At 46.8% G+C, this 25,260-nt stretch overlaps 1 protein-coding gene across 3 annotated transcripts in view; it reads right to left on the bottom strand.

The window, feature by feature from the left end:
- The window catches only part of LOC144158581 (uncharacterized), a 116,830-nt gene that overhangs the window by 62,285 nt on the left and 29,285 nt on the right, over window positions 1-25,260 (bottom strand). Inside the window, exons 6-8 of one of the 3 annotated variants that reach the window (XM_077689564.1) lie at window positions 9,146-9,279; window positions 9,023-9,085; window positions 5,106-5,326 (exon numbers count right to left, since the gene is read on the bottom strand). In XM_077689564.1, the coding sequence (XP_077545690.1) occupies window positions 9,068-9,085; window positions 9,146-9,279 (152 nt within the window). In that variant the 3' untranslated portion in view covers window positions 5,106-5,326; window positions 9,023-9,067. Of the gene's footprint in view, window positions 1-5,105; window positions 5,327-9,022; window positions 9,086-9,145; window positions 9,280-25,260 lie in introns of those variants that run through there. The other 2 variants (XM_077689563.1, XM_077689561.1) reach the window with 2 other exon arrangements.

Raw genomic sequence — 25,260 nt, 5'->3', positions numbered from 1 at the left:
GTGGTCGATTGTTTCTTTATACCTGCCACATACAACACATGTCTCACCCTGGGACGAACATTTGCTCATGTAAGTTCGAGTTCTCAAGCAGCCAGCCCGCGCCTCAAAGAGCAACGCACTACCTTTATTGTTGTCATAAAAGTTCTCTTTCCGGATCTCTTTTTTTGCTTGCTTTGTAGATTCCCAGCGATCCCTTCTTTTCCATCCTCTTTCCACATGAGCGTCTCTGTTTCCTTCACTTGCTTTTTAACTGCCCCCCTTGTTTATTTTCCGCGGTCAAGGTATATTTAGTCGCCAGCTTTCGCGTCCTCTTCCGCCATTGGGTGTCCACACTTTTAAGGTACACATACCTGTGCACTCTGGCTGCCCAGTTCTGCTCATCTAAATGTCTAAGCCGCTCCTCAAAACGTATCTTACTTTGCGCTTCCCTCGCCTCAAATGAAGCCCAACCCATATCGCCTTGTACCGCCTCATTTGTAATCTTACTGTGAGCTCCCAGAGCTAATCTGCCGACTGCCTTTTGGTTAACCTCCAGTCCCGACAGGATATCGGACTTTAAGCATAATACGGCATTAGAGAACGTGAGCGCCGGCACCATTACCCCTTTCCAGATGCCCCGCACTACCTCGTACTTATTGTATCCCCAAAGTGCTGTATGTTTCATTACTGCTGCATTTCGTCTCCCTTTCAGTTTGAGGTGTTCTTCATGGGCATTCAGGTAGCGTTTTCCTTCATTAGGCCAGATCCCCAAGTATTTGTACTTATTTACTAATGGTGTGGCTACCTGTTGAATTCTTATTGGTGCAGTATGAGCTTCCTCGTTGAACACCATGACTCCAGATTTCTGTGGGTTAAAATGTAGGCCTAGGTACGTTGCCTCATCACCACAAATGTCGGCCAGTTTTTGAAGGTCTTCCGCATTATCTGCCAGCAACACTATATCGTCGGCGTACATCAATCCCGGAATCCGTTGCTCCACCAACTCTCCATTGCTTCGGTACGACAAGTGAAAGCCTAATCCACTCTCCTCCAATCGTCTTTCCATTCCTCTAATGTACAGCGTGAACAGCAATGGCGAAATGGGGCACCCCTGTTTTAAACCTCTTTGAATGTACACGGGCTCTGTGCCTGTACGCCCTTCCCATGTAATATGCGCCTTGTTATCCTCATATGTTTCCCTTAGCAGCCCTACAAATTCTGACCCAATCCCCTCTTCTTCCAGTATATGCTAGAGCAATCCCCTATCTACGTTGTCATAGGCTCCCTTTATGTCCAGAAACAGTAGCCATGTTGGTCTGCCCTGTGCTGCCGAAATTTCGATGGTCTGGGTTATTACGAAAATATTGCCTTCTAAGCGTCGACCCGGCCTAAATCCATTTTGCAGTTCCCTAAAATACCGTTACTTTCAACCCACTTCAACAATTCGACTTTGATGGCTTGTATAGCTAATGTATAGAGCACTGACGTGACTGTAATCGGCCTGCAAGAGCTTGCCTTGTCCTTCTCTCACTTGCCTTTATAAGTCAAACTCATTCTGCTTTCGCGCCATTTATAGCGCGCTCGATGGCTCTATACAAGTGCGTCTTTCCCGCTGGTCTTAAATGATTTATAATCTCTATTTGGATACCATCCGGTCCTGTTGCCGTACTTTTGGGAACACTGTGTTCTGCCTTTTTCCAGTCCAAAAATTCGATATTAAATTTTTTATCTGTCGCTCTTCTATTGGCCACATGTGTCCGGGTAGCCGATATCTCCCGTGTTTGGCCGAAAGTATTTGCTATGACTCCATGTAGGTATTTTAATGCGCTGTCCCCCAGGAGAACGTTACCGCCCCCGTCCCGTATCGGAGTCTGCACCTCTTTAGTCGTCATTCCCAATGCTTTTAAATGATTCCAGAATTTTTGGGGGGCGCTCTTATCCTTCTTACGTATACCTGATACCCATTTCTCACTCGCAGTTTTATTCTTTGCTTGTACTAGTTTTTGCACCTCAAATTTCTTTTCTCGGTACCGGCTCCACCGTAACTGCACCTCTTCATCCTGATATCCCATTTGTTTTGCATTTCTGTGCAATCAAGAAGCCCGTTGTCACTCTTCAATAGCCAGTTTAATTTCCTTGTCCCACCAGCTTCGTGGTTTCCTTTTACCCCTCCAGCGGTTTTGTTACCTTACTTTGTATATTTCCTTCTGTATACAACACACAACCTCGTGATATTCCCACACTTTCGTGGGCTGGGCCTCTAATTCTCTTTCGATGCTATTGACGATGTCTGCTATCTGCTTTTCGCTCAATTTCGGGAGCCCAACCTCCGGTGTTTCATGCCTAGCCGCAGGTGGCGGCACATCAGCGGAGGCAAAAACATTCACAGCATATCCACGGGGTGAATGATGATGAGTGGGCGAAGCTCCTGAGGGGAAATTATCGGTAAAACCGTGACTCTTCAGTGAAAGTTCGCCCACTACATCTGTGTCCGAACGTAACGTCTAGAAAGTCTCGCTTAAACCGCGCGTCGGCACCTTGGGGCTGAGCTCGCCTGATGCGTTTTGCAGACGCCTCACGAGCTCTCACTGCATCGGGGTCTGCCTGCCGATACGCGCGCTTTCTCGCCGCTTCCCGTTCTCTGACGTTTTGGAGATCCTCTTCGCGCCGCAGCCGTGCCGCTTCGCGTACGGCAGCGTCCTCGCGCCGTTGCCGTGACGCTTGGGCCTCTCGTTCTCGAACGCTGGGATCTTGGCGGCGTCGTCGCGCAGCCAGACGACACGCTTCGGCCTCCCGCTCTCGTACGGCAGGATCTTGGCGGCGGCGTCGCGCAGCTTCACGGAGCGCTTCTGCCTCGCGGGCTCGCACATCTGCAGCCTTATCCATCGGGCGACTCCGAGCGCGCGCCAACAGCGAACGGATTTTATTACAACGCTTCCCGCCATCTAGTAAACAATCCAAGAACTAAACTAGAGGTAGCCACGCCATCTAGTAAACAATCCAAGCGCATCTTTTCATCATATACAAGTACCGCCATCTAGTAAACAATCCACCCTCCTGAAAAGTTCCGTATATACGGAAATATCGGAATACGGAGTAATTTCCTAGAATGGCACAAAGCTGCAACAAAACATGAAATATTTTTGAGAAACACACGTGAATGAAATAGCGCATACTTATCTAAAAAATTTGACACCAATTGTATGTCTGTAAGTTTTATAGAACCGCCAAATCATTGTCCGTATGAATTCCGTATATACGGAATATACGGAAAACATACGGAGCGTCATTTCGCTTATTATTGAAGATAAAAACACGAAACCTGTGCCAAATGTTTTTATTGCGCACACTAATGTGATTCCCTGTTTTTATACTAACATCTACTTTTGGTATGCTTGGGGGCGGCATAATCCGTATGAAATCCGTATTACCATAATTCCGTATATACGGAACGTTTCAGTAGGGCAAGAACTAAACTAGGGGTAGCCACGCCATCTAGTAAACAATCCAAGAACTAAACTAGAGGTGACTACATACATACGTCGAGGATGGACAGACCCACAACCTAAGGAGCTTCGCCCCTAAAAAAAATCCCCTGGCGTTCGGAGGAGACGAAGGTTCTCAAATAGCGGGCGCCCCAACGCTGCCCCCAAGAGGCGCTGGCGTTCTTTGCGTTGCTCTCGCAAGCAGCGCGACGACTGCCCGTAAGCAGCGGCTCGTTTCCCGATCCACCCGATCAACTACGACACAAGCCGTGCTAAATTTGCAAATTCCGCACGTCGTCCGCCACAAAAATGGATAAACGAGGAAATCATGAAGCGTTTCACCACTCGGAAACGATCGGCGCGCACGTCCAACACCATGGTGTTGGCATGTCGGCCGTGCCTGCGAACACGCCGGCGCGCCAGCCCGCACAGAACTGAAAGCGGCTCGAACCGGCCCAGACGACGGCTGCAACAGCTCATCGCCACTCTTCGAAATCAATCTGATGGCGGAAAAGAACTTCCACATGCGAGAAAGTTGATGTTAGTGCGGTGAAAAATTGTGCTATATATTGTAATTCGCAGTTGAGATAGCGGCGGTCAAATATCCACCGCGACGCTAAGACTAAAGTTCCCAACACAGAGAAGACCTGAGCAAACCAAGCCGGTTGCGAGCAGTTCGGGAAGCCCCTCTCCCCGCCGCGCGCGAGTGCGATGTGTTTGGGTCGAAGCGACTGCTTTAACGATATTTCGTTTTGTCTAAACTGTTTCTCTTTTGTTTTTTCTTGTTAAGTTAAAAGTGTAGTAATTTATTTTTGTTACGCTCACAACCAAGTGACCGCGGTCACGACAATCGGAATTTCGTGTGTAACAGACAAAACCGCAGTTTGTGATAACCGCGGTTAAAGTTTCGTAACCACGGTTAAACTTAACTGCGGTTACTTCCGCTTCCCATTTTCAGACTCGCGTGTCACAGCCCTAATCCAGGCTTCTCGGCGTTGCCTGACGCGCGTAGCTGATGGGAAGCGAAAAAAACGCTTCTTCTAGTCACCCTTGGCGCGAGAGGTGCACTTGTACGCAGCACACGAAAGCGGCATTGCATTCAAACGACACAAAAGTGGCTAGATATTGGCAGTTCACGTTGCCGACGATGCATGTGCCTCAGCCGAGTATCGGTGGACGCTGCAGATGGATGTTGCAGTGGCCCTCCAAACAGTTTCTTGCGTTCACCGCTAGGGCTTCGCGCATTCGCAGTGGCGTCTTGAAAAAGGTGGATTGCCAAGCTCATATTTATTTTGAATTTAAACAACGGTCCTTAGTAGCAGATATGTATTGGTGCTTTGCTAGAATTATGCAAAGTATTTCCTTTTGCTCAACAATATTGTCAAGTAAGATCTATGGTACCAGATTTATTAGTTTGGAAACATTTTACCTATATAAGCTGGTCTCCTAATTCTTTTAGTTTCTGTGTGGGTAGCTGAATTTAGGGACAGCCAGACGGACAAATTTTTCAGGTTTAAGTAACACACTTATCATATTTAATGTGCAGTGTCGCCGTTGCTCATCCACAGCAGGTGCTGCCAAAATGGGCGATTGTGCAAAGGATAAAAGCAAGTCAGGTAATCCCAGATTGACACCACATTTCTTGGGTGTTTCTGTACACAAATGAACTAATAGCTTTTAACAAGGAACGTTGAATAAAACCCTGATTAAGGGTAACAGAGTGGATCCCTCGGGAAGGCAAGCGTGGCACGGGGTGGCAGAAAGCTAGGTGGGCGGATGAGATCAAGAAGTTTGCTGGGATAAATTGGTCGCAGTCAGCACAAGACAGGTATAATTGGAGATCCGTGGGAGAGGCCTTCACCCTGCAGTGGGCATAGACAGGCTGATGATGATACTCAAAAACTATGGCTTTAATAAACAAAGCCCCACAAGAGTTGGCTGGTTTGCGAAAAGGACACTTGCAATCTCTTTTACACAACTCTAGCACACAGATCCTTAAATCACAACTGTTGGGGATTTTATGTGCCAAATTTGCCCCTGGCTATAAGGCAGAGCAAAATGAAGGACCAAAAATTAATTTAAACCTCCTGGATATTTTTATTATATGTTGATAACGGCTGCAGAATAAAAACAGATGCAAGGGAAATAGACACGCATAAACAGCGTTTTTTTTTCTTGCGCAACTGCACTCAAATTTTAATTACCACCAGGGGTGGAACAGGGTGTATGGGATTGGCAGCAGTCCTGGGAAGAGGCAGAATCGCCTTTCGTAGCAGGTTCGCAGCAGCCAGAAAGGCCATTTGGCCAGGGGCTTGCCCAGGCTGCAACTCCATGCCAATTAAATTTAATCTATACCAGACAGTATACCGTGAACTAGAAACTACACCGAACCAGGAACACAGTTCTTGTACTTGATGAACGGTGATTTGGAGCAATATTTGTATCAGCAAATTATTTATTTTGGAGCAATTTGGAGCACCTAATGCCAGTTTTGAAGCACCTTGGAACAACTAAACATCTAAGCATCTCTCAACACTAAAAAGGTACCAGTAACGTCCAGTAATGTCCAGATCGGATGGAAGGCGCTTCAAGGTGATTTTCACACATGCAATCACAAATGAACGGTACGGCTGAAGAATAATGGTCTTCTTGCCCTTACTAGGGGAAGGCTTTTCCAAGGCTTTTCCACTCTTTGAAAGTAGTACTGACCACGGAGTCACCCAATGCAGTCTCTTTTAGTCCTTTTTTGCTTTTGCTTTTTTTAGAGCTTATCCAGGGACAGCTACAATAGCACGCATTAACAGACTGACTCGAACGTTAATGGGTATCACCAATTCACCTGCTTTTCGACTTTAACAACTGCCAAATACAACAAACAAAATGGGCCATCCTGTGATTACATTATCAAAGCGCTACACACCTTCCTGTTTCTTTCACGGACAAAAGCCCTGGCCACTTTTTTATTTTCTCACTCACTCAGTCTTTCCTACCTCCGAGATAATGTCGGACTGCAAAACGACACCGACGAAGCTATCTTAATTTTTTTTTCTTAGATGAACGTGAAGTTCTTTCCCATGTATAAGAAGCGTCAAGCATCGTCTGAGGTTTTAACGGGCCAAACAGGAGCACCTTACTTTGAAAACACATTCGCGACAGTCCCTTTCCCTTAGCCTACTTCTATTTTTTTTCTTCTTTTTTCTTGTTTGCATTACTTTTTTTGCTGGCAAAATATCCTAGTCCAGCTACTGCTGGACTAGGATTTTTACTAGTTACTGCTGCCTAGTCCAGCAGTAAAACACCATCCCGGATACCTGAAAGGCTAAAATAAATAGGTGCAACCATACTAGGAAAGCTCTTAGGGACAGAAACAGCACTGCCTCAACAGAGAAGGATTTGGTCATCCTGGTGTAGTAGTTGGCCGAACCTTCCATGATTGCCGACCCAACTTTCCGCCCTTAGTCCCAGCAGCTATAGAGCACCTGACAAGTGGCGGTCAGGCCACTGACACAATAGAGGGTGCGAAGAATCTCTGGGTCCAGGCAGGCCACCTTTGGAAATTGAACCTCGCAACATTAAATCCACGCACCCTGCCTAGTGAGGGAAGCTTAGCTGAAGTATTAGAGGAGCTCTCCGATATTAAGGGAAACTTATTGGGCTGAGTGAGGTCAGAACAGGAGAAGGCTTCATAGAAATAAGTAGCAGGCATATTCTGTGCTATCAAGGACCTCACGAAAAGAAAGAACACGGGATGGGATTTTCGATCTACAGGGAGATTAGCAGGGAACGTGAAAATATTCATCAGTATAAACGAAAGGGTCGGAGTTGTTGTGATCAACCTAGACAAGCGATACAAGTTAAAGATAATACAATCATCTGTACCAACACCTAGCTATGAGGATGAGGCCGTAGAACACTTCTACGAAGATTGTCAAGTCAGCAATGAATAAGAAAACAGTGCAGTTCAGAATTGTAATGGGAGACTTTAATGCAAAAGGAGGTGCAAACAGAATACTAGAAAATCAGTAGGAAATTTTGGAACAGGCACTCACAAAAGCCGAGGAGCTTATCCTGGTTCGATTTGCGGAGAGAAATAACCTGAAGCTAAGAAGCACATTTTTCCGCTGATGCACGAGTAGGAAATGGTCATGAAAAAGTCGTGACAGGATGACAAAAGGCGAATATAAGGCATACAAAAATACACAAATAGGAAGAGAATTGAATAAAAATGGGAAAAACATGTATAGATATATACAGCACAGGAGAGCAATCAAGGAAGGAAAAACATTATCTGAACAAGATCTTTGAGGTCGCGTGTAGACTTCACTAATGAACACATAGCCAAGAAAAATAATCCCAACCGGAGAAAGGTAATCAAGGTTGTAGTCTTTGGTCCAAGCGATGCTGAGGGTACCTTGTGATGATGGCGTAAGGTAAGAATGCTGGGGGTAATTACCGCATTAGATCGTGCAAAGTGTGTGTGCGTCCTGGTCGGTGGGGTTATGCTTGATGTGGCGTCATTCGTGGTGCGAGAAATGAATACAAAAAGGCGCCCCATGATGCCTGCGGTAGTTGTACCGTCCAAGATATGCACTGTGGTTCACATTTGTTACAGGTTGACAGTGTCACCACAATGGCGAATAAATGTGACGATGGACAGAGAGCTCCTTGTATGATGCCAGAGCCCCTAAATGCTTTTCAGGGACTCTGGTAATACACACACTGTGTTGACAAAGCTGAGAATTTCGTCAGCACTGAGCACTGTGAGTCGTAGGAACAATGCTTAAGCGCGCCACCTGAAGGTTGATGGCGAGCGCTTAAAGTTGCTATCAGTCAGTTATCTAAAAGTTGCGATCGACTAATTCCTTGAAACTGCGAAACCAACTTGTCTACGCCCGAAACCAACTTGTCTACGCCGCCAAATTCCATGGGAGCCTAGCTTCGTCGATGCAGCGCACAGGTCTCGCCTGCCCCCTCTGTGCTCCCAGCGCCGCTGCACAGCGGCTTCGGCAATAGCAACCCCCTCCCGAAGCGTTACGAAGGAGTTTTGTAACCAGAAAAGCATTGAGGGACCCTTATACAACATAGGAATAAATACAATGGTCAGCAGGTCTGTGAAAAATATCTACCAACAACTGGAAGCTTTTCTTATTGCAGACAAGTGACAAAAAACTGTCTTTGTTAACACACCACTGCCATCCCAGGGCTCTGTGACAGTGTTGTAGTGGTCTACACCCCAATTAAAAAAAAACAGAAATTTATACGTGTGACCTCAAATAATATGCATTGTAATTGTTGAATTTAGGTTATTCAAAACTCAGCTTCCCACCTACACTGAATCGGCAACTTTGTGCACACCAGCACACCCACTAATCCACTATGCCCGAGATGAGTTTACTAACAAACCTAGTTTCCCATCCCATGTGCTAGAGTTCGCCCACTTGGTGGACTTTAACATCACGCACAAAGTACCAAGCGAAAACACTTCATTTGCAATGCATGCAGCTGTTGACTACTCTGAATGAAAACGCTCACACAGGCAAGAAACCCTGAATACGAACCTGGAAATTCCTGTTCAGTTTGCGAGGTGGTGATGATGAGGAGCGTCAGGGAACACTGTGTACCTGCAGAAAAATTAAGAGTAATGCTCAGAGACTACCAGCTTGAGGGAACAGAAAGAGCACCTCTCTTATTAGTGGCGATGGCTGCCTGGGTCTGTTGGCTGCAGGCTCCATCGGTGGACATTGGAGAAACACAGCTGTCAGCACCAACGATGTCACAGCACATGAGACACCAATCTCAGCATTGTACGTGTCTTCTGGAAGCAAAAAACCAATAGAAAAAATTTACTCATACAATGCCAACAACTTTGCTCAGCAGCATGCAAGTCAGCCTACCAGACATACCTCCTTTGTTTCAATGCAAAACCCTTGGCCCAAGCATGTATTGTTCAGTACCTTTTGTGCCAGACAAGATATCAGGATCTATCACCCAGCATACTGTGCGTCCCATTCATGTTTTGCAGCTTCAAGTTTCTTGCAGGCACACCATTAAATCCTGATAATCCCAGAAAAGTTATTCTTTCCTTGCTCGGCCACAGATGAAAGTAAAGATGCGAGCTATGCAGTTTTGGAAAGAAAACCTTATGACGCATGCCCAGAGCTATCTAAGCATCTAATGGGCAAAGGCCTAGGTAGACGTTGATCTGTGGTTGAATTTTCTGCTGAAATTTGCGGGCATGCCTGTCACTATTGGACCAGACCCACGTCAGCATCCTGCACAGCTCATTTCACTTGCTCACCATTTCCAGGGGCCATCCTTAGGCCCGGTGGGTACCTTCAGCTCTTAATGAACATCTCACTCTGCCCCTCTCCTCCCCCAGTTTTCGGCAAAATAAAAATTATCACCAGAAGAGCTCGTTTAGCACATGTGGAAGTTGCCTAACCTTTTTTGAAATGCACTCTGTCACCCTTTCTGGGAGCCCTCCTCCGACAACGCTGTTTCTTGGAGTGTGTTCCCCTGCTGATGCCTGCGCTTTCCCATTTTGTGCAGTTCTGCATTCCTCACAATGGTTTCTTGTATTTGACGCATTCCAGGAAACAAAGACCTGAGGCTTTAGCGTCTTAACAAAGCAAAACTGCTCTGCCTTCGCTCAAAAACATGGTTTCACTCTACTACTCATTGTAACTCAGATCCCTCTTGTCTCAGTCAAACCGGACCACGAGGTCAAGGCATTCAGCCTGAATGGGGCACGCTCTTTTCTGGCTGCACAGAGCGAACTGCAAACACCCGGCAGTGCAGAGCACCAGTGCAGCGCAAAGCAGTGCAGAGAGAGTGCACTGAAGTGCATTGGCAATGCCACACTTGCGAAGGAGTGAGCAACAGTATCTTGGGAATGGCCGCTCATGAACCAGCGACAGAGAACAGGACATCCCGCCAGGGCGACTCGTGCATGTTCCCTTTGGGGTTTGCTTATGCCTTCTCGTGAATGCTTCCCACACACTGTGGATATTTCACTCAAATGCCTTACTTCTTGTTACAAGTTATATACTTTAAAAGTAGCCTCATGAAGTTTCCTTTTGGCAAGTATTCGTACAGATTAAGTTCTATCATTTCTATGGCTACATGGTTTTTTTTGAAATCCACAAAAATAAGTGCTTTTAGAAATGTTGAAGTGCAAGGAAATGTTGACAATGAAAATATTTATGCAAAGCAACATTGACATGACAGAAATTTGTGTGAACAGAAGGCAAACACCATGGTGGCCTACAGCAGCCGTGATCGTGGAGCCACGTCTGTGTAGCTTTTGTGATCAGGAGATGAGTTCACTTAGTCCCGGACAGAAGACTTCCAAAGTGCGGCTAACCGTCCTGCAAGGAGAACCTCTAATTTAGTTTCCCATACACTTCAATGCTCAATCAAAGAATAAAATCGGTGGTCCCACCACCCTGAGGTGGTGGAGAGGCTGGTGAACCCCTCCCGGCCCCTTTAACAGCAAACTTCTAAGCTCATCGTAGCTCTCGACAGAGTGAGAACAATTCACGTGCCACTGCCGCCACTCCGCTCTGTGTAATGTTTGTGCAGTGCTCAAACACTTGTTCATAACTCGCATCCCCACACACAAGACAGGCATCTATGCCAAGCCAGAAGGTGGCTGGCAGACCTCCCATTCTCTCCAGCACAGTCCGAAAACCCCTTATGCCCACATCCGGTGGACATTCCTCAGTGTCACCCACTCTGGTGCCTGATTGATTGATTATGGGGCTTAACACGCTGACACTTCACAGGCGATGAGGCGCACCGTAGTTGAGGGAACCGCCTCATTTTCACCACCTGGTGAAATCTCGAACCTGGTGCGTCGAACTCTCCAACGCACGGGTGGTTTTGCTTTTCGCCTCCATCAGAAAAGTGGCTGCCACGGCCGGAAATCGAAATTGTGTCCATGTGCTCACAGCGCAATGCCTTAGCCACTGACCCACCGCGGCGGGTGTCTGTGGTGCCTGGTGGTGTTGCAGCAGCTTGGTGCTCTGTTAAACCAACAATGCCTGGGCAGACTTACAAGAGTGCCTGCCCTGTTTTCCCTGTTCTATGCATCTTCCAGAGGACCATGAGCGAATCCGTGTTCATTTATCGGCCCGTATGGGAGTACAACAACAACTACACATTGAATGAAAGAAAAAAACAGTGCAGAAAATTACACAACGACGACAAAGAGATTAATCGCAAACAGAGTGCCGTGTCCAGCCGCTCTCTCGTGCTGGTGTTTGGTAGTTTTAGCACTGCCTTTTTCCTTTGAGAATGTAGCAACTCGCCCAGCGCTCCATTTCAGCGGCCCAATCACCCTACATCTAAATGCCAGTGCACTTCCACCCCGCAATACCCCACTGGAAGGAGGGGCAAACTGGAAGGGGAGCATACACTACGTTTGGAAGCTGGACTTGAACGGCTGCCTGGGTTGAACAGCAGTGCAGGAGCCAGCACACTTTCCGGCGTTGCTTCATCGCACCACAGCTGCGATCCTTCAGCTGATGTAACAACGACGAGCAAGAATATCTATACACAACCCGGCAATGCACTCCACAGCTTTTGCTTGCTTGTGGGGTGCTTCGGGGCAACCAAACGCGAGCGACGGCGACGGCCCTTCGCTGCGGTTGGTACGGTGGCCTATGTGTAGATTTTTTTTCCCTCGTCGCTGTCGCCCACGCTACCTGTATGCCGTACCCTGAGCTACGTTCTCCACATCGCTGTAGCTGCATGTGGTTACCCCTTTAATCAGCACGCAACCACGGCTCTGGTTTTATTCTGCCGACGCTACTGTGGCGGGGAATCTGCACATTTTCTAGCGATCGTTTGCTTCAGTGCCTGCAGCATGTTGCAGCTTCGCTGTCCCACAAAATAACCTGACATTGCCATCCTCCCGATGAGGCCTAGTTTGAACGCAATCAGAATCGTCATTCCCCAACCCCGGCCGGGAACGGCGCCCGCCCCGGGAATGTTGCGCGTACACTATGTCACTGCGACTCGAAACAACGGCGTCCCCCAAGGGGTCGAGGACACAGATACGGGCGAAGGCAGACGCACCTTTCCAGGGTCACAAAGGGAAGAGCAGGAGGAGATGGCGTCAAACAGTAGCAGAGGTAGTATCGTCCGGTCCGCCGGCGTTTTAGGGCGGGAGCACACGACGCTTTCTTAGTCCGCGCGTGGCGAGGCACACGAGGACGAGCTACCTTCCTGAACTGCGCCTTCCCATGCCACAACTTTCACGCCCGCCGGATCGCCAGCGTTAAAACACTGCACGCCGAACGACGATGCACAGGACAACGACGAAACAGGAGTTGAAAAACGCACAGGAAGATTTCAACAAAACCCGCTGCTTCAGTGCCTCCGCAGCACGCACAGAGCATAGCGATCCATATTACGGGGGCGCTCGAGTGCCGTCTGAAAATAGAGGCGCTGCATGCGTACGTTGTCATTGCGTCCGACCGTTCGGTCACTTCGCTTCCACACGGAGCGATTTTTGCGATGCGACAAGCGGCGGCGGCAACTTGTCGCTGCCAATCTATTCCCTTCACCCCCCAAAAATTAAAAGAAACGCCCAGGAGGTTTGGAACATACGCCCGGAGCGCTCTCAATCCTGGACGACAATCAAAAGTCAAAGACGGCTCTCTCGACTATAACCATGTGTAACCTAGACCACACTGCTGCTTGTAAACGGCGTGTCTTAAAAATTAGCAAAATAATGTTTAAAAATATATTAACAATTGAAACTTATCCCAATACTTGGGTTAAAGGCTTTCAATAAGTAAACGTTTCAGCAGTTACAGTAGCTGCTAGGTTTGCAGGTCACGCGACCGGGACACATATTGTAGTGTCAAGTTTCGACACTACGAACCGCCACACTTCCAATTTCAGTAAGTTTTTGGGAGATTAAAATTATTTCCGCCAATTTGTTTATGAATTGCTTTTGGTTACCGGGCTATAAAAAACGCTGGCTTTTATATGAGCTAGAGAACATATACGCAACAAAAATCGGTTGTCCGTCCCTTAAGGTGCTAGGTGTGGTATTTAGTAAGCAGCGTGCTTTTACCATTGTAGTGAATGATTTCTTTTTTACTTATTACAGGCGCAACAACGTAAAGTTCGTTTCCCTTGGGCAAGGGGCGGATGCAGTATAGAGAACAAGTCTTCCAAGCTGGACTAACTGCATGTTGTCATATTGGCACATCGGCGAATTACCGCAGAAAATTGTCTTGTTTCGATTTACCTGAATGCTTCTGTTTTGTGGGCATCTCGAGCAGCTAAACAAAGCACTTATGGATGGGTTCGCGCTTCATGAGGTTTTTCATTTTTTTACTAGTATTGTGTTTGTGTTTAGCTTTCGTGTGCACGTTTTGAACAAGCTTAGTTCGTATTCTTGCCGCAAGTTAAGTCAGGCTTCTTGCTGTAACTCTGATGAGCATAATAAAAAAATAAGCAAAGTACTGTGTTATTGTGCTCAATTGTTTTTGGTAAGTCACGTATTTGCTTCCCAAAGTTGATGTAGTTCATTAATTGTGCCTTGCGGCTTGATTCCTGTTTTATACGTCTCATTTTTGCGAAAACTATTTAATGCGTACGCTGTAAATAACTTTCTGTATAATGGTACGTATAAAGCAGAAATCGGGCTGCGAGGCAACTCATAGAACAGGCAATGGCCATAACGACTGGCCAGAAACTCTGAAATGCGCCTGAAAATAGCATGGGGTCCACGCATAGGCATTGTCATGGTAATATGCTTTGCCAAGCAGTGTCCAATACTGATCTTCCAGAGCTTGCCTTGTCACATTTCCCAAGCACCAACCAATAATGGCGACAGAGGTATTGCCAAGCTTCGACGCACTGGCCACTGATGATATGCCATGCTTCGGCTTGGCACTTAATTTCTGCTGCTTGGGTATTAAGGTACTCTGGTTATTGCATATTTTACTTTTGTTATATAATTTAGTCGCTCACACGGTATCCCAGTCATAAATGATTTAAATAAAGCCGTTCAACTTTCCAATAGCCACCCTACAAAAATTACCAATGTACAAAACCAACAGCTTATTGGGTTATTGACACCAATAGCTATTGGGGTACCAGTCTATATTATACTGGCCTAATCCTGCAGGTGTTGGTACCTATTCGTGTATTGGTACGGTAGCCTTGGCTTATAGGTGCATTGGTATCATGAGCCGATTTCTGCATCAATTGTAAATTTCCCAAATTAAGCATCGATTTCAGCATCAATTGCAAAATTTCCAAGGCCTATAGTCTTTTGCATTCATTTGGCGACATTACACTTGTTTGAGCAAGTTTTTAAACCCAATGTGGTCCCACTATCCTTCAAATGCCACAAAGGCGGGAATGCTGGTTCACTGCAGCTTTATTCCACAATTATGTCCAATTCGACAGGCTGTCGAATTTGCGGTGCATTGGTCGAGTTAGAGCTGTAAGATCTGAAAAAACAGTATGGCACAATTAAGGCTTCATAATTAAAAACTTGCGCAAACAATTTGCATTTTTGTGAGCCCAGCATTCCGTACAGAAGGAACGAACCAGGCTCTTTGGCAGTGCAGCCAGTGCAGCACTAGGCCCCAATGAACTACGGTGCACGAGTACGCCACGGTGAACAGAACCCTCGGAATTGTAGACAGTCTGTTTCTGTTCCATCTGGATAAACCATTACCCGCAGCACTGTTTTTTTCTGAACTGATAGCTATATACGCAGTTGTTTATGGGAACACAAACTCCTGCATGCATCTGTACTAAGTTTCATGGTAAAAAGAAATGTATAAATACCTTCAACTATAAAAATCCAAACAGCGTAATTAATGCGTGCACGGTCATCACCTCGCCGTGTATGAAGACAAAAATTATTGAATACGAGCGACGACAAAGGTGTCTTTGAGTTCTAGTGCTCCACAGAAGATGTTCTTCTAACTTTCAAACTAATGGATACAATGTGCGGCACTAAAATTCACAAATAGGGTGGATGCCCCCTGGTATTAACGACCAAGCCGTGGATCGTGCCGGAGTGCTGGACATTGAGGAAGCCATTTTGCTTTATATCTTGCATATGAAACCACCGCTGTGTGAATCTTGCGAAAAAGCGTTTTAGGGCGCCGCCCTTTGGCGTCTGTCTTTGGGCTGAGCCGAGTCACCGTCATAACCGAATGAACGATGGCAAGAGCGAATAGTGAAAGAAAGCAAAGCAGGATCGGGGTATGCGTGGTCTGCGGAAAAGAAACAGAAACTAGGCGGCACATAGTGTTAGAATCTGAGGGTATCCATCCAAATCTACATGAAGGGAATATTGGGCTTCCAGAAGCCCTAGGATTTAAGGGTATCAGAGAGGAAGTTAACTTGAAGGCTGTCGAGGGGACGAAAAGAAGATTAGAATGCTGGTGGACGAAAAGCAGAGAGGGGAATATTGCCTAGGACAGTTACCACCTATAACAGGGGAAAAAAGTATTTCGGGCGTAATAAGCTTTAGTGCCTGCCATAAGCAGCGCTAGTATTAAACCAAGAGTGTAAAGCATGGTTATATATAGTCCTTTTTGGTAAGATGGCATGTCATTACCCCACTTCAAAGGGAAAACCAATAGCAATCATCGTCATCATCATCAGGAGAGTGTTGCGAAATTGCGGGGGGAGGGCGGCGCTCTCCGAAAGTGTGTGGTCAATTTTGAGAAGGGGGCAGTATGCTGTGTGCACGAGACGATCGTCTGCGCAATAATGACGAAAACGTAAGGTGCGCGTGCGCATGACGATGGTGTGCGTTCCCTGCCTAAGACGCGGTCCCTTCCTGAGACGCACTTCGCGCCACCGACGTACAGGCTGATCATCCCTTCCCTCGAGAGAACCCATGAGTGAGTGTTGCCTCAGTTCACTCGCTGTGCCTACCATAGCTACACAATTATTCAGGACAGATGATGATGATGGTTGGATTTTTTTGGTGCAAGGCTAGCTGGGGCGAAGAGCACCAAAGAAAAGTAGTTAACAGAAAACAGTTGGTACTAAAGGCAACGGCGATGGCTGCAGGTGTGTAGGTCGTTTTTATTATGCTTGATAGGAAATGAGGTTTAAAAAACTAACATCAGACAAATATTTAAAAACACGTTTCACAGAAACTATGGAATTGTCACCCAAAAACAAGGATGTGTCTAGCAGAATGTGTCGTCTGTATAGTTCCCTGAAGTGTCTGCGTCTTGTTGTGTCGAGTGCCTTGCATGTGATTAGGATGTGGACTATAGATAGGCCCTCCCCACACCTGCTACACACGGGTCTTGGACACCTAGTGAGCAGGTGTGAGTGCGTCGCGTGAGTGTGGCCTATCCGTAACCTGGCCAGGGTGACTTTCGTGTGTCTGTTGCGTGTTTCCGTAGTGTATGAGCCCAAGTGTGGTTTGTTAGGTGCAACTTTTTGTATGTCTGCGTATTCCAGTCTGCTTGCCATGTATTGCGAAGGTGCTTTCTGATGTGTGGCTTAAGGTCATAGGCACTGTTGCTATGTGCAATGTATTTGTAAGTACAGCAGCAGCGGCCATCTGATCCACGGTCTCATTACCGGCTATCGCAGAGTGGCCAGGCACTCAACACACAGTTCAAGATTCAAGGCATATGCAGAGATAATGGTCTTTATGACGAGATTGAAAGCATAGTTTTTGGATGACAACCTTGCACCACATTCAACGAGTATGTATAAATGACATTGGGATGTTATGTTCAACGACATAATTTGGAACAAAAAAAATGGCATGCTCCTCCGCCGTAAAGATACTGGTGTTTATATTCATGGTTCTCCTTGCATTAAAATTGACACCGTGCACTGCACAGGACACGGTGGATGATGTTTTGTACGCATCGCTGTTAAATTCCGCACAGCGATATTTATCCTGTAAAAGCAAGAACTGCTGAGCTATATTTGCAACAGACAGAAATATGGTGCCGTTAGCATTTTATTAGCGTGTTTCCTTTTCTAACATTGCGTAATCAGAGACTACAAGGCAAAGCACTCCACAAAGGCTTGAAAACGCACGAAATTTCACATTTTTTTTCGCAAGACATCTTTGCCAGTCTGGAGCTAGATGAGGTGTCCTGTGACCGTTTCATGCGTTGAATTTTTAAAGGGTAACCAAATAAAGTGACAATTCCGACTGGCGCTAAAAAACTAACTGCATGGGTATTAAAGTGCTTACGGTGTTCTGTCGCCGTCGCTCACTTCTGCCTCGTACCAGGCTCCAGAAGCGAAAGTAACCGACGGAGAAACCCAGCCGCAGTGTAATTGTCGCTCGGCAGTATCTCCGTAGCTCACGAAAATAATGAAACGACAGCTTCATTTATAGCTAACGTTTAATGACGCCAGCTGAATACACCCGAACTCTCATACTGCAAACGAGTCATGCTTCGACGCATGCTGGACATCGTAAACCTGCCGTGAAGCACGGCCGCTTGTTTGGAAAGCACAGAGCCGGAAAGAGGATAGCTTGAACTCGCGTTCCGCAAATGGAAGCACACGTATGTAACCGTTAATTCTTCCCAAGCAGCAACAACCCTAAGCAGCACTCAAGCACATGTACTGTTATAAACGACAGCTGATGTTTGGGCAGGAAGGAGCGCGAGCTCTCGTGTACCGCGCACTGAAAAATGAAATCGTGACTCACGTGTTTTAAGATGACGGTCGCAGTAGACAAACAAGGTAATTTCTCCGAACAGATATACTGTAAACACAGTCACCGACACCAAAACCCACCTCACAGACACCTACACGAGTACTACGGCGTTTTGAATGACACAAAACAGATGCAACCATCACAGTGACAAGCCCGTCCGGTCCGAATCCGCGGAGACAATAGGAGCGCAGAAGCGCACATCGAAGAAGTACACCGGAAACCGTTGCGTTGGGACACACAGATGACCCATTTCTACAGAACATGTAACACTGTCTTGCACGCTATGGTGAACACGCTGCACTCTAGTTTGAGTAGATGTCGTTCCGTGACACGGTGCTGTGGCTCTTTAGGTAACTACTTTTTGCTGCATCGTTGCCTGTTCATTGCACTAACCGTCTTGTTTGCACACGCGACACACACGGCGTGCACTTGGGCATGAGCCGTTTTTATAGGTCCGCTAAAGTTTGGCTGACTTGGTCTCCGATGGGCTTTCCGGGTGATGCTCCTTTCGGTCGCTGTTTGTTTGGCGCTCAATCTTTCATCCGAGTTACCGATGGGTGGCCGTTTGCTCGGAACACAGTCTGCTCAGATAGCTCGTAGAGTGCTACTGAAACCTTCCCATTTAAACTTAAACCCCGCAGTCTTAATCTGGATCCAATAATTTTTCAATAACCGTTCCCAATCTGTCCTTGTAAATCATCAGCACTCCAATTATATTCCAGCTACATCAGGTGCCCTTCATGGTTCCATATAGAGCTTTGACATCTTAAATGACAAAAGAATCGTGGGAAGTTGTTGCTGTTTTTTTGCATGATGTGCTGGGTTAAATGGTCACTACAGTCTGAGCCCTTCTCAGGGACCGATCAAGAGGCGTTTTGCTTTTAGCCGTTTGGTTAGCTGGTGTTTCAGCAGCCAGGCTGGCCGCCCAACATGGAGCCCGACCTGGGGAGCATGCAAACATTCACGCTAGCCATACGTAGCCACTATTACCGTATTTCCCGGTCTATAAGTCACACCCCCCTCAAAACTGCAGTTTTCCCGAAAAAAAAACGTATATGAGTCACACCAGTGTATAAGACGCACCAGTGTAGAAAACGCACTTGTTAATCAGGTAAACATTGCATAGAAGATCAGTTCATTCGAAAGTGCAGCGAAAGTACACATGGTTGCGGCGACCGCCGCCTCTGAACGCATCCGCCGGTAAGCAGTGCATCTACCGTGCAAAGTCTAGAAGAACATGATTGTGGGGTTTCAGGCGCCTACGCAACGCAGGTGATGAGGCGCGCGTAGTGGAGGGCTCCAGATTGATTTCGACCACCTGGGGATCTTTAACGTGCGCCGAAATCACGCACACACGGGCGTTTTTGCTTTTCGCCCCCATCCAAAAAGCGGCCGCCGTGCCCAGGAATCGAACCCGCGACCTCGTGCTCAGCAATGCAATGCCTTAGCCACCGAATCATCGCGGCGGGTGTCTAGACAGAACTTTTTACATATGGTTTATTGATACACACAGATGGCATGCACTTACAGACGGCGTTTACACAAAAATGTCGAAGCCTTCTTCCTCCTACTCGCTAACAAATAATTCATTGAGACCTAGGGCCGTATTCTGCTGGCCATCCGGCGCGCCTCGGATTAGATCCGAGACGCAGTCCGGTGCGGTCACGTGAGGAGGCGCTCGGATGGGGTGTCACGCGATTGGCTCGGAGCGAAAACGTCAGCCGGCCTGCGTCACGCGGCTATATTTTGGCTATATTTTGGTGACGTCACGTAGCCAAAGGCTCCCGCTCGTTCTCCCGTGACCGGCGCGTGAAATCCGGCGCGGTTGAGAGCGCATCGGATTGTACGATGGCTGCGTATATGCCGCCTGTGTTTGCACTTTTGTTGGAGCTGCTGGAGGAGGATCCCGTGCCTGAGCGTCGACTGAGCGACGGCGACTTTCAGCGCCGTTTCCGTGCCAACAAGGGCCCGGCGCGGATGCTGTGCGACGCACTTGACGAGTACGTTAGGCCTCGAGGTGCGACGAGGCTATCTACGGAAGCGAACGTGATGTGCGGCGCTGAGGAGCGGTGATACTCTTGTCTTGACATGACGCAGCCGTCGGTCAGCCGCAGCATTCACGCCGTTGCCAAGGCGCTGAAATTGGAAGCCCTTATCGGCCATCGAGGTGCAGCGAAGTGTCAACAGATACGAAGGTGCTGTGCTTACTGTGTCCCTCTTCGCAACTGACAGTTTGCAAAGCGTTTTCTGCCACCATGAAACACTGTCGCACCCCGACGCCAGTCGCAGCATTCACACTGTGGTGTCGGCACTGACGGAGCTCCGACACACGAGGGCTTTGAATACCCCGGCGACGTAAGCACGGTGTAAGTACTACTTGTTTCTGGCTACGTTTGTTACGGAATCAAAAAAATTGTTTTGCATCGAAGGGAATAGGAGCGCGATGTCTGAAAAGCAGTCACTGAAATGTGTTTGTTTTATGCGGTGTGGTGGCAGTGATCTCCCATAAATTTCGCAATTGTGAATGATCAAATAGTGTGTCAAAAAAAAAAAAAAAACTCAGCAGGTGCATGCATATGTAAATAATCTTTTAACTCTCCGGCCTATGTTCGCTTAAGTGAAATGATATCGAAAAGGTATGTCAATAAATGTAGCTAAAATGAACACGATAAGAGGTATCGAATAGGGTGGCGTCTTGAAAGAAAAAAAGCTTATAAAGAAAGATAAACAGGTGTATTGTGTTGGTCGTCTAACTGACTTCATAAAGAACCGTGTAATATATGCGTAACGTATATCGCCCTCGCCCCGCCCCCATCGTGTGTCAACTGCTTCGGCGCCTTGTCACTTCGGCTGAGATGTTTTCCCCTGCTTGACACATAGTGTAAAGGTGACAAGTTCTGCAGCTTGTCGGCTCGTTTTAAGGGTTTATCGATTTCGAAATGCGGGGTGGGGAGGGGAGGGGTTGTATTTCGCAGTTGTACCGCATAGATGGGTGGGAGGTAAGTAACCAATTTTCCTCTCAGGTCGCCTGCATGCTCGAATTCCCCTGCTACGCGAAACAGCGACGATTAAAGAAAAGGCACATACAACACGGCGACGTCGTTTGTCGTTGCATGCAGTTGCGGAGTGAATCAGTTCCAAGTAACCCAGTTCTTTGTATTCTTGCTCTTGTTTATTACCTTTTCCTTTTTTCAAACTGTGTACTTGTTTAATGCTTTAGTACATATTTGTGTTATGTATTTCTTTCAGGTGTGCGACGCTAGTATGAAGGCCCTGACCGTGACTGCTGACTACAGTGCCTTTGTGTGACTGGCTGTTCACTTTTGCCCGTGACGTGTAAAGCCTGGCGAGTTCTGGGGTTGATGGTGGCCACCTGCTTGAGTCGTGGCTCATGACACCCCCTGCTCGTCGTCCAGGCCCCAGACACCTGAAGAAAAGTACAATGCCGCACATGCTTCGATGTGCTCTGTCGTGAAGTGCAGCATTGCAGTTCTCAAGAGCTGTTTTCCTTGCCTGCAGTAGCACCAGCTTTTCTTCATAGGCCTCTTCTGGCAGCCAACATTGTCAGTGTGTGTTGTGTGGCTGCCTGTTGGAACGACTGACGACAATAGCTGCAGCAGCACCAAGGGACGAGGGCAGTGATACAGACGACGCGGCTGATGAGGTGCCTGCCCCCGACAGGAGCAAGAAGCTCCTGAAGGACAGGGCAACCAACGCATCTTCAGACAGCTTTGTGGCACTAAACAAGTCATTTTTAACTTTCGTTTCTGATTGTGTGTGGTGTGCGGTGTTTGTTTTGTCGGGAGAAAATTGTTTTGTTGTTGTTTCAAGTAGCATATACTTTGCCCTGACGCGACATTGTTTCCTGTAGAGAAGCTTCTTGTTGTTTTGTGTTTGACATGGTTGTGTGAGGACAACAGAGAAAGTTGCTTTGCTTTCGACCACTATATACTATGTCTTGACACGGTGTTGCTTGATCTGGGATAGCCCGTGACTACTGTTGAGGCCTTGTTGTGGGTATAGAGACCGGTCAAGATTATCTTGAGAAAATTCTGTTTATTACACTGTAACCGTCATTCTGCTGTGAAGCAAAGAATGATGATGCATGTACCACAAACAAAAAAAAAATAATCAGTCTACTGCGGACTCTTCTGGACACATTTAGTTCAATCCTGTCAAGAGTTATATTATGACATAGCACAACCATTGCACGGTGACTTTGTTTGGAAATCTCTGACAGATCATTTTACTTAAGAGAACACGATATGCCAGTATGCATCTCCACTGTTGATACAAAAAGTAAACATGCTTAAAATGTTGGAGGCTGTCTCTTAACAAAGAGTTCACTGTCATGGTTTACTCTGACATTCCCATGATAAGTGGAAAAATGGTCACAAAAGTTTCATTTACCCCACCATTGCATGTATTCTAGCACTCAGTGCTTTGATGACTGCTTGCTTAGATTTTTAAAACGATGTTGCGATTTTTTCTATCATGAAGGACACCTGCTTGTAAAAAATAATTATGATATGCCAACAGCAGCATCTACAAAGGCGTATTGAATTTTTCCTCAATAAATCAGGGTGTGACAAGTTATGTTGACCTGTTTCCTTTTCCCCTGCATGCAGCAGCACCGTCCAAGAGTAACCAACACTGGGAAAAAATAATCGTGACAAAATCAACTATAGCATTTCTGTAGTAATGGTACACAGCCTTATTTAAAATGCACAGAAACCAACGCAACTTCATTGCAAAAATAAAGGGCACATTGATGTTTGTGATGCAATGCCAAAACTGCTTTCTCTACTCCAGCTTGTTAAAGTGCTCATAGTTGCATCTATTCTTGTTGAGGCCCACGTACTGGTTGTTCGTTCAGGGCCTTCCACAACCAGCAGCTCTCCAGCTCCAGTGTGCCTGAAAATGTGTTCATTATTAGCTTAACGGCCAAAAAACAATAAGGGGTTGAAAATTCGGTCTCTATCTTAGTTAACGAAGCGTATTGCGGTATACTTTACCTATTTAACCCTCAAGGGTAGAGGCATGAAATAGGAAAATGGAATTCCAAAATATGCTAACGTAAGGATACATTGCAGGTGCTCAATTACAAAAATTGCACCTCATTGCACAGTCACTGAGTTGTACCTATGCTTGTAGAAACAAGTGATTATCGTGGATGGAAACAATACCTGCGGGAAGGCGGTTTGATTCTCGGGATGTTTTAAGAAAAAACTGAGCAAACTACTTCAAGTTGCATGATTAAGCACCAAAATTGTGGGCGTGGTCAATGTGACGTGATACAGGCTTAGTCTGTTAGAGCAGTTCGTCACGCAGAATAGCATATTAATATAGCTCATGAAACAAAGCTAGGCGGGAAACGTATCCTCGGGACGCTAAAGATTGGAGGTCAGTACTCTCTTTCATTGACGTTGCACTTGCACCCTTGCTTTCATTAAAAAAAATTAAAACGAGCTTGCCGTGATATTACCGCGAACCATGTATGGGTTTGTTTATTTATTGTTTGTTTTTATCGCCGGGCCACGCCTGGCTCTGTTATCTGTTGTCCGCGAAGCGCGTCTTCCATTCTTTATTTTTATGCCGCACGGGCTATCTCATTCAGATAAGCAGACTGTTTTGCCCTAACGGCACTAGCCCAGAATAATCTCCTCTGATCTACAATGTTCTGTATTTCAATGGACGGTTCGAGAAACACTTGCGCCGAAAGATAAAAGCGCGCAGAGCAGACGCCGCGGCATTCCATTCGCCGACACTCGCCTGCACAAGTTACTCTGTTGACCGCTGCTTCGCCGCCTCTGTATTCTTTTGAGTTGTTAGGGGAGCACAAGTTCGCTACAATAAACTTGTTTTTCCTTCAAGACAACTGCGTCATCCTTGGCTTTGTGACAATATAAGTACGCAATCTGATCGTGCGCAAAACGCGCACACATGCGTTTTGAAAAACGGGTTTAATTCACTGCACAAGCGAAAGTGGCCGAACAATGACATGGCGTTAGAAAATCGATCAAAATATCGTACTCACGTCACAGCCCTCTTATATATAACTGCCGGGCAACAGCGTACCGTTTACGTCGCTTTTCGTCCCAAGAGAACGCCCTGGTGGGACGAAATTTTTGCGCAGCAACTGTACTCAGCGTTCAAATATGCCTCCTTTAAAAACAGCTGTGCCGCGCGCAGCGCTCCCTGGCGCCTCATAACGGAACAAAGTAAAAACATAAATGCGTGTAAACCTGTTAAACTAGCATTAGCAGCAACGGCAGTGCCCGTGAAAACACACAAACAGGAAAGGCTTTGTTATATTTAAACAATTTTATTAATTTCGATCTAGCAGCATTTCAAAGTTATGAGATTGTCCCCGAAGGCGTTGACACGCACTTCCGGACATGACGTACTGCTTGCGATCTCCCGAGGCATGCTCCGAGGGCGGAGCTTTGGCGATTTTTACGTCATTTTGACGTCACGAGCATCCGAGGCGCATCGGATCAGCAGAATACGGCCCCTAGAGCTGTCTTTTAATGTACGCTGACATCACGCAGCACGCAGGCACCTTTTTGAGTGCGGGCCACGCGCGGCCGCCCCGTACCAAATTTATTCCATAAATAAGTCGCACCGATGGATAAGACGCACTAACGAAAATTTCAGAAAAAAAATCGCTACTTATACGCTGCAAAATATGGTACTTCATAAAAATAGTCTAGGTAGGCTATTTTGCCCGAAGTTAAACCCTTGACGCCTGAGGGTAAAAAAAGGACATAAGAAAAGAGTAGGTGACAAGACAGGCATGGAAAGAAGACAGGAATCAGAGTGAAAATGTAAGGAAGATAAGAAAAGGCGCCTGGCTGATTTCTCCAGAGCGGCTCCATTGTGGGGTACCGTCTGCAGTAAGCAGAGGCCAAAGTGGCATGTTGCCACCTCCAATGTGCCATAAAAGGTCCAAATCAACCATGGCTTTGGCTCAGCCACCCGGATGCCCTTTTCCCTGGACATGGCTAAGCCACACACAGCCAGGGCGTGGGTGGGTCCAAACCATATGGGCTCGGGTTCTGTCGCGTCGCCACTATTGTCACCTTGATACGCATGGTGCCCTGTGCA

This window comes from Haemaphysalis longicornis, unplaced genomic scaffold (assembly GCF_048455015.1).
Source record: "Haemaphysalis longicornis isolate Haplotype H1 unplaced genomic scaffold, Haemaphysalis longicornis Haplotype H1 scaffold_10, whole genome shotgun sequence".
NCBI classification, from domain to species: domain Eukaryota; kingdom Metazoa; phylum Arthropoda; class Arachnida; order Ixodida; family Ixodidae; genus Haemaphysalis; species Haemaphysalis longicornis.
Note: the sequence above shows the minus strand (reverse complement) of the source record. Positions and strands in the feature narration are given on the sequence as shown.